General features: G+C 41.7%; 1 protein-coding gene and 1 long non-coding RNA gene across 7 annotated transcripts in view; one reads left to right on the top strand and one right to left on the bottom strand.

Annotated features, from left to right (window-relative positions):
- Nucleotides 1-8,779, top strand: part of LOC105185398 (facilitated trehalose transporter Tret1) — a 36,479-nt gene extending 27,700 nt beyond the window's left edge. For 4 of the 6 annotated variants that reach the window (XM_025296823.1, XM_011144867.3, XM_011144866.3 and 1 more), the window contains 5 exons: nucleotides 4,431-4,516; nucleotides 6,340-6,687; nucleotides 6,955-7,112; nucleotides 7,299-7,751; nucleotides 8,069-8,779. In XM_025296823.1, the coding sequence (XP_025152608.1) occupies nucleotides 4,460-4,516; nucleotides 6,340-6,687; nucleotides 6,955-7,112; nucleotides 7,299-7,751; nucleotides 8,069-8,618 (1,566 nt within the window). In that variant the 5' untranslated portion in view covers nucleotides 4,431-4,459 and the 3' untranslated portion in view covers nucleotides 8,619-8,779. Of the gene's footprint in view, nucleotides 1-293; nucleotides 859-4,430; nucleotides 4,517-6,339; nucleotides 6,688-6,954; nucleotides 7,113-7,298; nucleotides 7,752-8,068 lie in introns of those variants that run through there. The other 2 variants (XM_025296824.1, XM_019842407.2) reach the window with 2 other exon arrangements.
- A 360-nt stretch (nucleotides 8,780-9,139) lies between these two features.
- LOC112588130 (uncharacterized) lies at nucleotides 9,140-10,344 on the bottom strand. Its single transcript, XR_003112579.1, has 3 exons — nucleotides 9,890-10,344; nucleotides 9,535-9,810; nucleotides 9,140-9,454 (listed from the first exon to the last, which is right to left on the bottom strand). It is a non-coding gene; the product is annotated as an uncharacterized LOC112588130 (long non-coding RNA).
- Nucleotides 10,345-15,401: the final 5,057 nt, after the last annotated feature.

Below are 15,401 nucleotides of genomic sequence, written 5' to 3'. Positions count from 1 at the left end.
CCCTCTCTCTCTCTCTCCTTCTCTCTCCCTCTCTCTCTCTCTCTCTCTCTCTCTCTCTCGCGTTTGAGTTAATTAAGCTTTTCGTCGCGCGCGAATTACGTATTTCAATTATTTCAATTAAATTGTATTTCAATTAAATTGAATCGAACGCGTGAATGATCCACGTGATGACGTTAATCGACCCTCGCTCTTTGTATCATTTTAGCTTTCAAATTCTCCGCGTGTAAATTTAATTAAAACGCGCGATTAATTTCGACTTGAAAATCCAATCGAACGAGAAATTCGCGACTGAACGCGTGCGCGCGTTCGATCGGCGGATTTCGCGCGTCCGATCGCGCAGATCTTTCGTTCTTTGTCACGTGTATCTCCTTTATCGTTTTCCTCGTACGAATTTATGCAAGTTGTGTGCGTTGTTAACGCGCTCACCCGACACCGGTGACTCGCGCGTCGCTCGAGAAGTCTCTCGATAGTATTGGCCAATACCGAGTTGCGTTCGGTCGGTTAAAAATAACCGGGGCTTGCGAACAAATCGCGCGGCCTATTATTAATATAGCATTGTATAGTGTGGAAGCGCATATTTCTCGCGTCTACGCTTGCGGAAAATTCGCGCGCTCTCCGGCGTCTACGACTACACGTGTAGTTCCAATTAATGTCGCGCGGTTCGCGCGCATAAACGATTTTCCCGCGGCTTCGATAGTCGCAGATTGTGATTGTGTTTCTGCATTCATCGCGGCGATGTCGATCGACTGAGCGCTCGTTACCCGGCGATACTTGCGCTCATCAACACGATCGCGTTCATCTGGTAGTAGATCATTCACCACGAGCATCTCGTATTCTCTCCGCTCTTGATGTAACTATGTGAGACACATTTAATTTGTATTTGCAGTTTATTTAATATTCAGCATCATCGTATAAATTCCACGGTAAATTCCACAGTATTACCCGGATCTGTCGCTTGGCTAACGCTTACTTAAATGATTGTGATATCTTTAATGATTCACTTTGTACTTTTAGGTCCAAATTAATCCGAGCCATAACAATATGTAAATTGTAACTCTGTAATAGCTTATGTAAAAAGGAGGGGGGAGAGGGAGGAGGAAAGGAAGATAAAGGGAATTCTTTTTTTCTCCTTTCTTTCTCTCTTATTTGTTTCCTTTTCTTTCTTTCTCTCTTTCTTCTTTTTTCTTTCTTTTACCTTTTTCCCCCTTTTTATTGTATGAGAATCTTCTTACTCGTTTGTACTATTGTCTCAATTACTGTACACCAAAGGTTAGGTTAGGGGTCAGACCCGTATATTATCAATAAAAAAAAATTGTTTGTGCGATAATGTAGAGTGAAACGTGTCACGACGAACGTCGGTCTCTCGTGAGATCGTGTGGAGCGCACGTGAAGCGAGTTCGGCGTGTTACATCTGTAAACTGAGTATCGGAGAACTTGAAAAACTTGAGCGTTCGGGATAAAAATGGATCAAGAATGAAATCAGTTATCTCGTGAAATTTCGCATTTCGTTCTTTTACCTGCGCCACCGTGTGTGTGTGTGTGTGTGTGTGTGTGTGGCACGAAGCGATGGAAATTACGAATCCCCGCGATGCATGCTCGTGTTCGCGCTCGATAACCAAGTTATCGTGTATCCGTCTGCCTCGCCGAAGGACGACGACGACGGGTATTGTATTTAATATCCTCCTAGTCGAATATTCTCCATTCATGTAATTGCGCACGCCAACGCTCGCGATATGCAATGTGCATTCTGCGGCAGCGCGAGCGCGGAAGCCGGAATGCGTGCGGTATGTAATTTGCGATTTTTAATTCGCGATCTTTCCCGATTGCGCGCTTCCCGATACGATTTCGTCTACGTAACTGTCTTGTGGAAGCTGATCTCCGGAGTGCCGCCGCTCGCGAGATCTTAATGCACTGTTCCCAGAAGTGAAAATCTGCAAATTCGAAAGGCGGGATAAAAAATTATAACCTCAAAATCCGCATGTAATCTCTCTCGTTACGGAGATAATTTCCCAAATTATTCGCAGGACAATTGCAAGCTTCCAGCTATTTTAGGAAAGTTCAATCTCAGAAGATTGTCGGATTGTTCGGATTTCAGGATTGCGACCTCTCAGAAAATTGCTCCCGCTTTTCGAATCTCGATACGTTCTTCTTTTTCATGCATGCACTAAAAAAAATGTTTCGCTGATCCAGCCAGAATTCTAAACGTAACAGTTAAAATTTTTCATTGATTTTTGTATCCGCTAGAAAATTGTCTGCGGTACACAGAATTTACAACAACATTCTAGCAATATCTGCAGGGGAATTTAGGTCCCGTGACTAAATCTGAATCACTGCGTTAAATGAAAATAATAATAATAATAATAATAATAATAATAATAATAATCTGACTGGGTGCCACAAAGAGAGTTTCTTGCTAAATTTGACAAACAGTCAGTCATAAATTCTGTCTCTCTGTCATTTATATTGGTCAAATGCGCAAAGCATACGCAATATCGTAGGGCTTGCTAGACATTTTAGCTAATTCCTCGTACAGAGAACCTAGATAATTTTCGCTGTGACTACTAGATCATTTTTCTCAATATGTCCACCGAAATATCCCCTTTCACTTTTTCTTCCTCCATCGAGTTTTTTCGTTACTTCTGCCAGCCGGACAGATCGAGCGTAGAAACAACGAACGCGAAGGGCGATAGTCGTTCAAGGCCCTTAATCCACTCGCGATCAATTTAATAAAACGACCTCATGGCTCAGCGTCGACGCGTCCTCGCGTAGAGCAGCGTATACAATAAGCAGCATGAGAATCTACACGCTGACATTTGCCGGCAGATTTATAACGTCGTTTATTAATCGGCGTCGATGTTATCAAATAAATGCGAGGCGAGCCGAAGCGAGAGATACACGCGCGTGGTGAAATCACATGAGGCGTCGTGATGAATGAATGAATGCGCGAGCGATGTAGAGACGAGATACGATTGAACTCTAATTTTCACACCGCGCTAATAGGTTAAATCGCGTGAAATATTGTGAAAGCTATTATATACAGAGAGAGAAAAAGAGGAAACGCGAGAGAGGCGGCCGCAGCTTGATAATTAGTCGCCGCAGCGGCGGTCTCGTGACTCACGAGACGTGTAGCCGCCTTGTGTAGTTCCTTAAACATTTCGAATAGCAAAGCATTGCAAACGACCGTTTAATGCGCGCGACTATTATTCAATTTGATCGTCGAGTCGCGCATGAAACTACCAATGATAATAGGTGTGCGCGGTGACGCACGTGGCGAAGGAAAAAGTTATAGTACTCTAAGTATAAGTACTCTCCGCGACTTCAGACTCGAAGTTATTCGCGATTTTGAATCGCCTTTTCGTGACGAAAACTTGAAAAGCGGCCACCTTGTTTCGTCAAGCATTACGAACGTCGAATGTTTCCTTGTAATCCCAAATTTACTTTTAATGCTTTTTCTCGCACGAACCTTGCGTAAGTCTTTCGCGGTAAAGTCTCACCGAAAACCGGGCGAAGAGTGATGCCGTTATTTTCCCGTGGTTTTTTTCTCATTTCGGTAAAGGAGTGAATTCTGGCGGTGAGCGAATTAAGATCGCCGACAAGTTAATTGTGTAAACGTATCACGAGCGCAGTAACGATACAGAATTAATTAATCCGTGAAGAATCTCCGTGTTTTCATCGCGTGATCCTCCGTCCGCGAAGATCATTATCCTTACGTAAGACGTAATCGCAAGGCGTCGAGGTAAATGAACGCTTTTCGACGCGCACATCGGAATCGCGCGATTATCTGCACGCGTATTTTCAGCAAAATCTCCGTCGAGCGCGAAATCGTTCGTGGAATTTTTTTTCTCTTTCGACAAACACGGCCGCTTGTTCGTCGTCGTCATCGACGTCGTCGCGTGTCGCGTTGTTATTCAAGAAAACGCGTCGCACCGGAAGCGATCCTCCGAGCGGCGCAACGAACCCGTCGTTTCTTTCCGTGAGATTGGAAGGTGGACCGGCAATTGGATAAATGATTAACAGATCCACTCTGGACGATTCGGTGATTCGGAATAATAATATGAATTTCAATGCCCTCTCTCACTCACGTACGGCGTGAATTCTCCACACCGAATCGTCGTCGAACTCGCAGAGTAAATTCGATGTGCTTCACCATCTCACATGAAATAATTCCTTCTAAGTAACGCGAACTGAATAAATAATTATATAAATCATATTTATATAATAATTATATAAATATTTTGAATCGAAAGTTCCCAAGTTTGAATGAAATGTTGTTTTCAGCGAGATTTCACTGCAATAAATTTTGAAGAATGTATCAGGGCTTCGCGAATAAACGTTGACTCAAAAAACGAGCCTGTGTTATTCGTCGGAGCAATTTTTATGTAACGTTACGCATTCGCCGCCGCCGCTGATTGTCTTGTTCGTTTTTACAGTTGCCCGGCCGTGTGTTCCGAGCTGCACGATGATCACCCAAGTGAGGCTCTGGTGGAAGCTCCTCCAGGCCGGCGACAAGAAAGGTGTAAGGCATTTAATTCCGCCTCGGCACTTCTGCTCCTCGCAATTAACGACCTTATGATTTAAGCGCGACTGCATTGTTCCGTGACTAATTCCGGCACGGGGCACTGCGTTACTCATTCCTATCGCGGCATCCACGTGTATCCTGTGCGTGCGGCTAATAATCTTCGGTAATCGAGCAATACGAGAGAGGATAAATTTTCAATGACGCGAAGAAAAACATTCCGTCCGAGTGTTTAATCGAATCGGGTAGGCGGAACGCGACGTTTTTGCTGAAATTCCCGAGTTCCGTCAATCAAATGTCGATGAACGTCGGTGCGGATGATCGAAGACACGAGAAGACGCCGGATTACACAATAAAACGCGCGGAACGTCGAAGGTCGCTCCTCGTGTGTAATAACATGAGAGAGAAACGGAGTAATAAGATAATAACATACAACAGAAATATGCGACGATGAAAAAGTGAGAACAAAATCAAAGAGAGAGAGAGAGAGAGAGAGAGAGAGAGAGAGAGAGAGAGAGAGAGAGAGAGAAGGGGGTTTGAGAGAGACGCTTCGTTTCTTGCTGCTCTCTGCGACATTCCGATCGGCTAAACGTTCATGGGACAACTATCGCAATTGTCGTTCGCCGAAACGAGCGAGCAGACCTCGCCGTACCGAGGCCGAAGAAGGGGAGACGATGAAATAAATAAATGGATAAACCGGCGGAGGCGGAGGTAGATCTCGGCCTTCTTCTCGATCCTCGTCCTTCGTTCGCCCGCGCGCGCTGCCGCAGGATTTTGAAGTTCGCGCACGACCGTAATGGCATTCCGTGTTGATCCTTTCGCCTACTTTCGCACCGCCGGCGACTCGACGCACGATTTTCCGCGCCGTCGCGTAAAAAGCAACAGACGATACGATCTAATGTACCGTATAGTTAATACATGATAATGTATAATTTCTGACAAGTTACATTTCTTTCGATGGCGACTTGTTTAACGTCGCTGTTTTCTTTCATGAATAAGTAATTTTCCAACTCGGATATAATGTTATAGTAATTGTCTCGTCCGCGCGATAAGAAATATCGCATGTAGTAGCGTTTACATTATATTTACAGTAACTTTCAGTCATAGTAATTTATAATAGGAGTAACTTTACTTTAGTTACATATATACATATATGTGTGTGTGTGTGTGTGTTACTGTAAATTATATATATATATATATATATATAGAGTGTCTGGGATCTTTCGGAATCTTTGGATCTTTTTGGGATCTTTTAATTCATAACTTGAAAATTTGCATACTTATTTGCAAAATGATGCAGGACTTTTTTGTTTAGAATGACCTGATCTACAATTATGTGACGGCTATTGTGTCTAGCGACAGGTTCGAGATTCAGGGTTCAAAGTTCAATATAGACATATCTATTGCTAGACACAATAGCCGTCATATAATTGTAAATTAGGTCATTCTGGACAAGAAAGTCCTTTGCCATTTTGTAAAATAAGTACGAAAATAAGTACGTTTACAAGTTATCAATTAAAAAGGCCTCTAGATGTAATCATTTTCAATCGTTAATAACTTAATAACTATTGCGATTTTTGCAAAATGGTACATGACTTTACTTCTCAGTTTGATTTCATTAATCTTCACAATTTTTTCGTTTCCAAAAGATCCCGAACATCCTGTATATATATATAGTAACTTATATATACAGTGTGCATAGGATACAGAAGAAAAGAAATTGTGTTGGGTCGTATTAATCCGCTTTATTGTGTCTTCCTTCACCGACCGAACGACGCGAACACACGCGGTGAGCATTTTATTAGATTATTCAACATTCGCAGGTGCTCGCGGGCTTGGCGGCGCATACCGGTCAAATCTCCGTAGGACTGTCCCAAGGATACAGCGCGATCCTCTTACCGAAGCTCTTCGAATCCGACTTCGCTGACCAGTCGCAGGCCTCCTGGATCGCCTCCCTCGGTGTCGTGTCGAATCCCCTCGGCGCCCTGGTCGCCGGACTCTGCGCCGAATGCTTCGGCCGTAGATCCGCGATTGCTCTAGCTACGCTGCCGCACGCCGCCGGCTGGTTGCTGATCGCGCTATCGAAGAATGTGCCGATGCTGTACGCCGGCAGATTCATCAGCGGCATCGGCACAGGAATGGCCAACGGGCTTTATCTTTATGTCAGCGAGGTATGTGAGGATGCAAGCGTGGGGAAGGTAGAGAATGTGACCTGTCAAATTCATGAATTTATAAAGATGACGACATTTTCGTTCATAATGTAGCTTGCATACTTGAAACATTGAGCGAGAAATATTTGTGACTATCGTTGCATAATGAAATATTGCTCTTTTTTGTTAAAATAAAAAATATAATTACGTCGGAAATTGCTATAAATCGTAGAGAAATTAACAATGTGCCTTTGTTCAGTATATCTATATATTGACTTTATCTTTCAGGCGGCAGCGCCGGATCAGAGAGCTTGGCTCGCAAGCTGCGGACCCGTTCTGGTCTCGTTGGGAGTACTGATGGTGTACACCCTGGGTGCTATCACCACGTGGCAAAGAGCAGCCGTCATCAGCATCGGACCCGCGATCTTGTCGCTCGCGTTAACTCGGTAATTAAATTTCTCCCACGCTGATTTGCCTCTGCAAATCGACGCGTCACTTAGAAAAAACTTTACTTAGAGAGAGAAAACTTAGAGATTTCTATATTACGAATATTTCTAGTAAAAGATTGACATTCAGCTATTTTTAAGATTATTCACGATTCCGAGTATCACTGAACGATGTGTCTTCCGCAGGACGCTGCCGGAAACTCCTGTTTGGTTGGCAGCGAGAGGTCGAACGGACGAGGCCAAGAAGGCCCTTCTATGGCTACGTGGTCCCGGATTAAAAACCGATCAGGAATACCAGGAGCTCTGCGAGGCGAATCTAAAGCGGAAGGAGGAGAAGAAAAGCCTCCTGCGGGCGCTGCACATGCCCAATGTATGGAAACCATTCCTGATACTCCTCGTCTTTTTCGCTCTTCAACAACTGTCGGGCATTTATGTGATTCTCTTTTACGTCGTGAATGTGCTCAAAGACATTGGCATAGATGTCAACGAATATGCGGCCAGCGTCGGCGTGGGTGTCATCAGGTTATTCGCGTCGATTCTCGGCGCCGGGCTAGCCAACAATATCGGCAGAAAGACCTTGGCTTTCGCCAGTGGATTCGGCATGGCCGTCGCGGCTATGGGAGTCGCTCTTTCCTCCAGGTTTGAGATTTCGGCACTTTCACTGTCTCTTTTCCGTTGAATCTTCATTTCTATTTTTACTTCCGTTATTCGTTACTCTTCATTTCTGCTTCCGTTTTATTTTATTCATTCCTGCTTAACTTTAGCGTTTTTCTAATTTTCACTCCTGAGTGAAAATTAGATATTCACTCAAAATTAAGTAGAAATTCAACTCCTGAGATTTTTGTTTTCTTTTCTCGTCCATTTGATTAACAATAAGCTGATTAGTTTAACACCAATAAAGTTTGGTCGTTTTTTTTTTCTTGAGATCTCTGGCAATACTTTTCTTTATTTTTTAGGTTCGCCCTTCCATCGTGGGTACCTCTATTGTGCATCGGGACTCACGTAGGCGCATCTATGATCGGTTTCCTTACGTTACCTTGGGTGATGACCTCGGAGTTGTATCCGTTAAGGTTCCGGGGAAGCTTGGGCGGCTTGACGACTAGTATCGTGCAGATAATGACGTTCGCCACGATCAAGACATACCCGGACCTGAACATAGTCGTCGGTCTGGAGTTCACGATGTGGATATTCGCCGTGGCCGGTCTATTAGGAGCCATTTTCGCACTGACGATATTACCGGAGACTCGAGGACGTAGTTTAGACGATATCGAGATGAAGTTTGTCAACAAACAGAATGACAGCACAAAACCAGACACTGGCAAGACTTCCAACATGTGGTCGCAATCAAAGAACATCACCCTTCAACGATTCATGTCGATCTCGGAGGAGAAGCAATCAAATATCATTGCGAACGCGTATGCCTACGACAACTTTTGTCTGGAATTAACGCCAGAGAATCTAGAGAAGGGTGTAAAAAGTCTTGAGAAGCAGTCCAGTCTGAACTAATGTGTTATAAACAATCGTACTTGAGCGCGTGTGCCTTTAGTAAAAAAAATTTGAGAAAGAAGAAGAGAGGACTTCGAAATAGACAAAACCGATATAAAAGTGATGATTTTTACGTGACTTCTGGTTTGCCTCGAATAAACTTATTTATTTATTTTATACAATCGATAGGGGGAACAAAGATTCCCTTGATCAGCGATTATAATTAGTATCGATTATGAAGATATTACTTCGCGTTTACCGTCGCCAAATGTTCCTTCAGTATTATGAACATTCCTAATAATACGGACTCGTAGATTTATTTTTAAAATAGTTACACACACACACACAAATGACGTACACATTTTCAACACTTTTACACACATGAGGAAACATTTTCCTACCGTAATTAATTTAGTGTTACAAATTTATATTTGTAATTACACGTTTTCTCGAGCGAGAACAGAGAGAAATATTTGTAAATATTTCATACTTATAATATTAATATTTATAAATTTCATATATATAAATGTTTCATATGATAATTTGTAAATATTAATTATATATAACACCTCGTTGTACGTACTTTGATTAGCAATATGTGCGTATCATTTATAAATGTTTCGCGTAAACTTTATATTGTGTTGCGTACATAATAAATCGCCGAGCGAAGAGGTTTTATTTTCAAGAAGAAACGTATCTTTGTTCATACCCCGGCTCCTTATCTCCGTTAAAATTTCCCGCGTGTGAAGAACGCAGCGGCGAACTTAACCTCTCCCGCCATCATAAGTTCCTGATACCAAAGCGCGTTACCGTCAGCCGACCGTGCCGATGCCAGCTGCCTACTGAGCCATTTGTATCTGTGAATAATATTGAATCTATGTATTGAAATCCATGAGTATCCTCATCAGTCATCATCTCTAGAGAAAGACCGACTCACACTTGCCGCGAACTCATACTCTCCCATCACCGACACACGGATTTCAAAGCCTTTTCATTCCCCGACGTACGCTGCGATGAATACAATCGCCTTTCATCGATCGATCACTCCTCAAACTGTGTGCTCTCCCAGTATCCGTCCGTCGGGACTCGTGAATTTTCGTCGCTTCGCCGGAGATCTGTGCCATCAGCTTGCACGTCGTGCGTTCCTGACATGGGACCGTCAGCTCTCGGGAATTTCCGTCGCTTTGGTCGAGCTGCGGTATCACCTGCTCGCCTACATGCAAACCTGTTGTTCAATCGTCAATCTTCGGGAATTTCCGTTGTAGACCTAATCAGGGCGGGTAACCTCTCACCTGTCGGTCGAGCATGCTCTCCTCGTAACTGACCGACGAAACTCGTCGAATTTTCGTCGTTTCGGTCGGTCATGTGAGTGGTCCGTCATCCCTTTGGCTTCTCAGAACTCATGTTCTCGTAGACCTAACTCGTATGTGTGCTCCTGGTGCCGGACGAAGGATTTTCCCTCGACAAGAACCGTCAATCATCGCCGCCGCCGCCGCGACCGTAAGCGACCTCCACGCAAACATGCTCTCCGGCTGAGCGGTCGCCATTTCTTGTGAATTTCCGTCGTTTCAAGACCGTAGCCCTGGTCCACCGATAGAATTCCTCGTCACTTCTGCTTCCCGAATCGTAAAACACGAAATTCGACCCTTTCCGTTATCGGTCGAAGTCGGGAATTCCGTCGATCGCGTGTCTGCGTTAACCTAACTTAACTTAACCTCGACCTCGCGTCTGCACTCTTCGACCCTTTCACGCGCGCGGTCTGTCATCGAGCGGTCATCAGTAGTAACCGTCGCCTCGAGAACTTCTTGCGCGATATCCTCGCCTGATCACGAGACGTCAATTTCGAGCCTTCCGATCGCGATGGCGTAGACGTTTACTTTCCACTCATCGGGCCTAGAGATAGGCAATATCATTTCGATTATTTTGACATCGATTACTTTTATTTTATACATAATCGATTATTGTATAATGTTTTTTCACCTTGTTTATTTCCTAAACGATGGTTTTTCGTTCAACGCTATTGGAATTAAAATAGCTCCAGGAGCAATTAATACGGCATCATACGAACAGATCTTAGATTCAAATCCATTTTAGTAGATATGTGAGTTGTTTGATAAGTTTCGAGCCTGAACGTGGAGATGACGTTACTAGTCGGAAATTGTTGTGCAAGATGTGAAAGCTACATCTGTGGGGGTTACCGCTCCGGCGCCGGGATCCCCCCGCCCACAAGAGGGATATTAAGGGAACACGACACTTGTGCTCTGGAGCGTGTTCAACAAGGTGCGTCGTGCAGGGCACCGCTCTGGGTAGGGCAAGCAACGAGCAGCAGGCAGTTCGTGGATGCAGTCTTTATTAAAAACCCCTCGCTGGGGCACGCCCGGACCACAAAATCGTAGGTTTACTAACTAACGCTAGCGGCTGGTCGCAGACCGGACGGCGAACAGAAAAGGCATGTGGTTGCGACAACGAAAAAGATTCAAAACAGCGCCCTCGGCTGGAGCATCTGCTTCCGACGGCTCGCCTGCGAGTCTCCTGGCGGTGCGGTAGATGGCGGGAGAGGCTCGACCGCCACACATCTTTTTAATAAGTATTCCAAATGTTCAGTTTAAAAGTTGGATCTTGTTTACGGTGACGAGTATTTTGCAGTGCTTGACCCAACCTACTTTGTTGTCGGAATGAGAGGATTAGAAAAGAGATGGGCATCGAGATAAAAGGAGACTGTATTAAAATATAAAATCTATTATGCCCAAAAATATAAGTGCTTCACTGTTGGGCAATAGATCGAGCATGAGGTTCGAAACTCGAAGATCAGGTAGAAAAAGAAACGACGGACAATCGCCGCCGTATCTTTCTCTCTCTGACGAGAAAAGAGTGGAGAGGAAGAATAGAGAGACAGTTGAGCGTGACTGAATAAAATCATATTCCCAATTCCCAATTCCGTAGAAGAGAATTATACTCGTATTCATAGTCAGGCCTTATATTTGAGACCTTCTTATATCCATCCATTAGATGCTGCACGGATTATTTTATTGGCTACAGACCATCTGAAGATAAACTTAAGGAAGTCTTAAATATAAGGCCTGACTATGAATATTGTGGGTGTGTTTGTGTTTTTAAATATTTTAAAATATTTTAAATTACCTAACATCACATGTATATTTGGTAATTTAAATGTATGTTAAGTATTATACATCTGTATCTTATTACGCATGCGCGAACAAAGAGAGAAAGCTACATGGCTTCCTGTCCTTTTTTACCTGATTTTCAGTCTCTACAAGAGAATACGTTCAGTTTATTCTTACTTATATATTTATGGATGTAGCTAAAACAGTCAGTATTGGCACTATTCTTAAATTACTTTCGGCCCTCTTTGCTAATATAAAAATTTATCCAGGATTGACAGTTTTTAAGGCCATCATACATTTTCCGTAAGACGTAACAGCAAGGTTTTAATCAATCGCGTTATTCGATTCGGTCGTCCGTAAGCGTAATTATTTGAAACAAGCGACGCAATTGGTTGAAATCTTACTGTTACGTCCACTGAAATATAGGCCTACAATAGATGTTGTAAGCTGTAAGCCGTAAGAACTGACCAATTATAGCCGATTATTTTTGTGATAGTCGACTGTGATTCGCCAATTCTTACGGCTTACAACTTACGACACGTATTTGAAGCGTGGTCTACAATGGCCGTAAGCAGTAAGAAGTAAGCGTGAACAGTAAGAAATGGACCAACTACAGTTGATTATTTTTGTCGTATTCGACAGTGATTGGTTTATTTCTTACCACTTAAGCCTTACTTCTTACTGCTTAAGGCCATCACACGTAGAAAAATTTTAACCGTAACCGTAAGGTTGTAAGAAAACTGACCAATCACAGTCGATCCTTTCTCTTGTGACAGTAAGTTGTAAGCCGTAAGAACTGATTATAGCCGATTATTTTTGTAATAATCGACTGTGATTCACCAATTCTTACGGCTTACAACTTATGACACGTATTGTAGAATGACCTTAAGGCCATTGCACGTACAATAGTTTTAGTCATAACCGTAAGACCGTAAGCAAATTGACCAATCACAATCACCAATCACAAAATTACTCAACAGTTGCGCAACTGTTGAGTGGCTGGGTTCAGAAAACACAACGGTTACATAATAACGGTTGAGTAATTCGTCAACGTTATTGGTCTGAATGTAAGGATCTAACAATAAGGACCAATAGTTACTAAGCGCTCAGTAAGCGCTTTGTTTTCTGAACGCAACCAGTGTCGTGAACGCACTTAATGACTACGTTTACACGGCTTCTAACTTCGACTTAGTAACGCTAATGTTATAACTCCTACTTAAGGTGAGTTGCGTTTACACATTTACGCTTATCTATTTGAAATAACTTAATAACTTTCGAGTGAGTCAAGGATTTCCATTAGTACCAATATAAAAGGCTGAAAAATGAAATGATTGTGATTGTAGTCTGAATATAAAAGAATTAGAATATGAAAAGAATAGTATGTAAATAAATCAACAAATAAAGTGAACTTTTAAGTTATATTATGAATTTGAAAATTATAAAATATATATCTATATATCTATATAGTAAAATTTATATAATAAAATATAATATTTAACTAAAAATGAAATTAAAATTTTAGGTTATCAATTTTGGAAAAAATTAATCATGAAAAATATGAAAAGCGTACGCTCGTTTGTTGCTATATATTTGAAAATAGTAGAAAATATTACGATGCAATATATACTATATGTACCAAATATTTTGATTAAACGGCGAAAGCGTCAGAAAGAAATTATATTACAACATTTGTTGAATTTAACACCACCAAATCATTTGCTTGATCTCGGACCCGTATTACAATTCTCACGACATAAATCAATTTTACAATCAAGTTAAGATGTTCAATTTTTATATTGGTGTTATTGTCATATTTACACTGCGTCCGTTTACACGTCTTCCTTACGTCGATGTAAAAACTCTAAACCTCTTCACCAAATGACTTTGAGTTACTATATCAATGTAATAACTTCGTCGTAAAGAAGTGTTTACATGGCATCTAACGTCAGTAGTTATAACATCGATGTTATAACTTTAGCGTAAATTGGGCTGTGTAAACGTAATCAATGATGGTTTGTAGGTGAATAAGTGCGACGAGTAAAATACGAATAATGGCGCGTGTCTTTCCTCTCGCCGCGCACCGGTAATAGTTGCTTGCTATATTATCTTGAGCGTAGCTATAGCAGTCGCTATTATCATCGCTCTTCAATTACCTCCGAGTCCCTTTGGGCTCCTTGGTCGATACGAAAATTTATTCAGAGTTAACAATCTTTATATTACCTCGTCGGTGCCTTTAGCATTATTTCATCGGTTACCGGAGCTTGGTAAAAATAGCTCTACGAGGAAATAACGGTTGCATTCAGCAGAAAAAGCTGCTTTATAACTGCTGTAAAATTTGTGAATCTAATTGGCGTATGCTCTTAAATTTGGCTGAATCCCCGAGCATGCGCCACTTAAATTCATGAACTTTACAATTGCCAAGCAGCTTTCTTTCCTGGACGTAGCCATTATATATTAATATATCGTTAGGCCTATTCCGAAATCGGTTTCGGAAACTGGTTTTAGTCATAAAGTTGGTAGGCCTTAAAATAATTTAGTATGTTTCGTAATTAATCAGCTGATCAATCATTAAGATAATAAGTAATAAAAAATCTATTTTTATTACTATTATCTATTTAATATTACAAAATTAGTAGTTAAACCAAGCTTGTAAACAGGAATACTACATAGCTGTGAACGTTCAAACGCGATCAGCTGATCAATTACGAAACGTATCTAAAGCTAAGACTCCATGCATGCGGTGAGCTGCGGCAAATGCTGCGATGACCAATCAGGAGGGAGGCGCAAGTCCGGTTGCGGCAAGCTCCAGCATGCGTCTGTCTCCTGATTGGTCACCGCAGCCGTTTGCCGGAGCTCACCGCATGCATGGAGTCTTAGCTTTAGGCTGCATTCAGCAGACTTAATAGTTGGACAACATTACTAGATTTTCCACTGAATCTCGCTCCTGATTGGTAAATACTCTGGGTCTATGAAGAATCTAAAAGAATGCTCCAATCACAGACAATAATCACTAAGCGCCCTCTGATCACTTTGTTCTACTGAACGCAGCCTAATTACTTATGTAAGGTACAGATATTGTACGGATCATTTCATTGGTTACAAAGTATCTTAAAGATAAACTTAAGACGATCTGAAATCACAGATGTCTATACTATACTAGATTGCTAACTTCTCAAAAGAGCTGTGTCCCGCCTATTTTCCGGTTCGGCCATGAAGACCGCCAAGGCATGGCGGCGGTGTGTGTTTGTAGTGTGTATGTGAATACCCGATGCATATGTAGTAGTGCGTTGTAGTGCGTATGTGACACCTGATGTGTCTACTACTATTTATGTTAGTAAAACTGCAAATCTACAAACGAGATAATGCCGAATAAGTATTGTAAATTTCAAAAATACGAACAAGAAAGAATATCATTTAAAGATGTGTGTATTAATAAGGTGTTGCTAATCTAAGTGTTTGGTAAAGGTTAAAATTAAATTGAATATATACAGTTCAAAATATGTCAAAGTATTTGTATTAATATTTTTTACATACATATAAAGAATAAAATGCAACTTATGTGTTATTAAATAATATTAATTTTGTAAATTTGTGTCTGTTACTTGCAGGATTTCTATCTTTCGTTGTTTTTGTAAGTGAATACATTCTAATATTAATAATATTAATAATATTAACAATG

Source organism: Harpegnathos saltator, unplaced genomic scaffold (genome assembly GCF_003227715.2).
Source record: "Harpegnathos saltator strain DR-91 unplaced genomic scaffold, Hsal_v8.6 scaffold16, whole genome shotgun sequence".
Classification (NCBI taxonomy): Eukaryota; Metazoa; Arthropoda; class Insecta; order Hymenoptera; family Formicidae; genus Harpegnathos; species Harpegnathos saltator.
The sequence above is the reverse complement of the archived record's forward strand: the minus strand, read 5'-3'. Positions and strand labels throughout refer to the sequence as shown.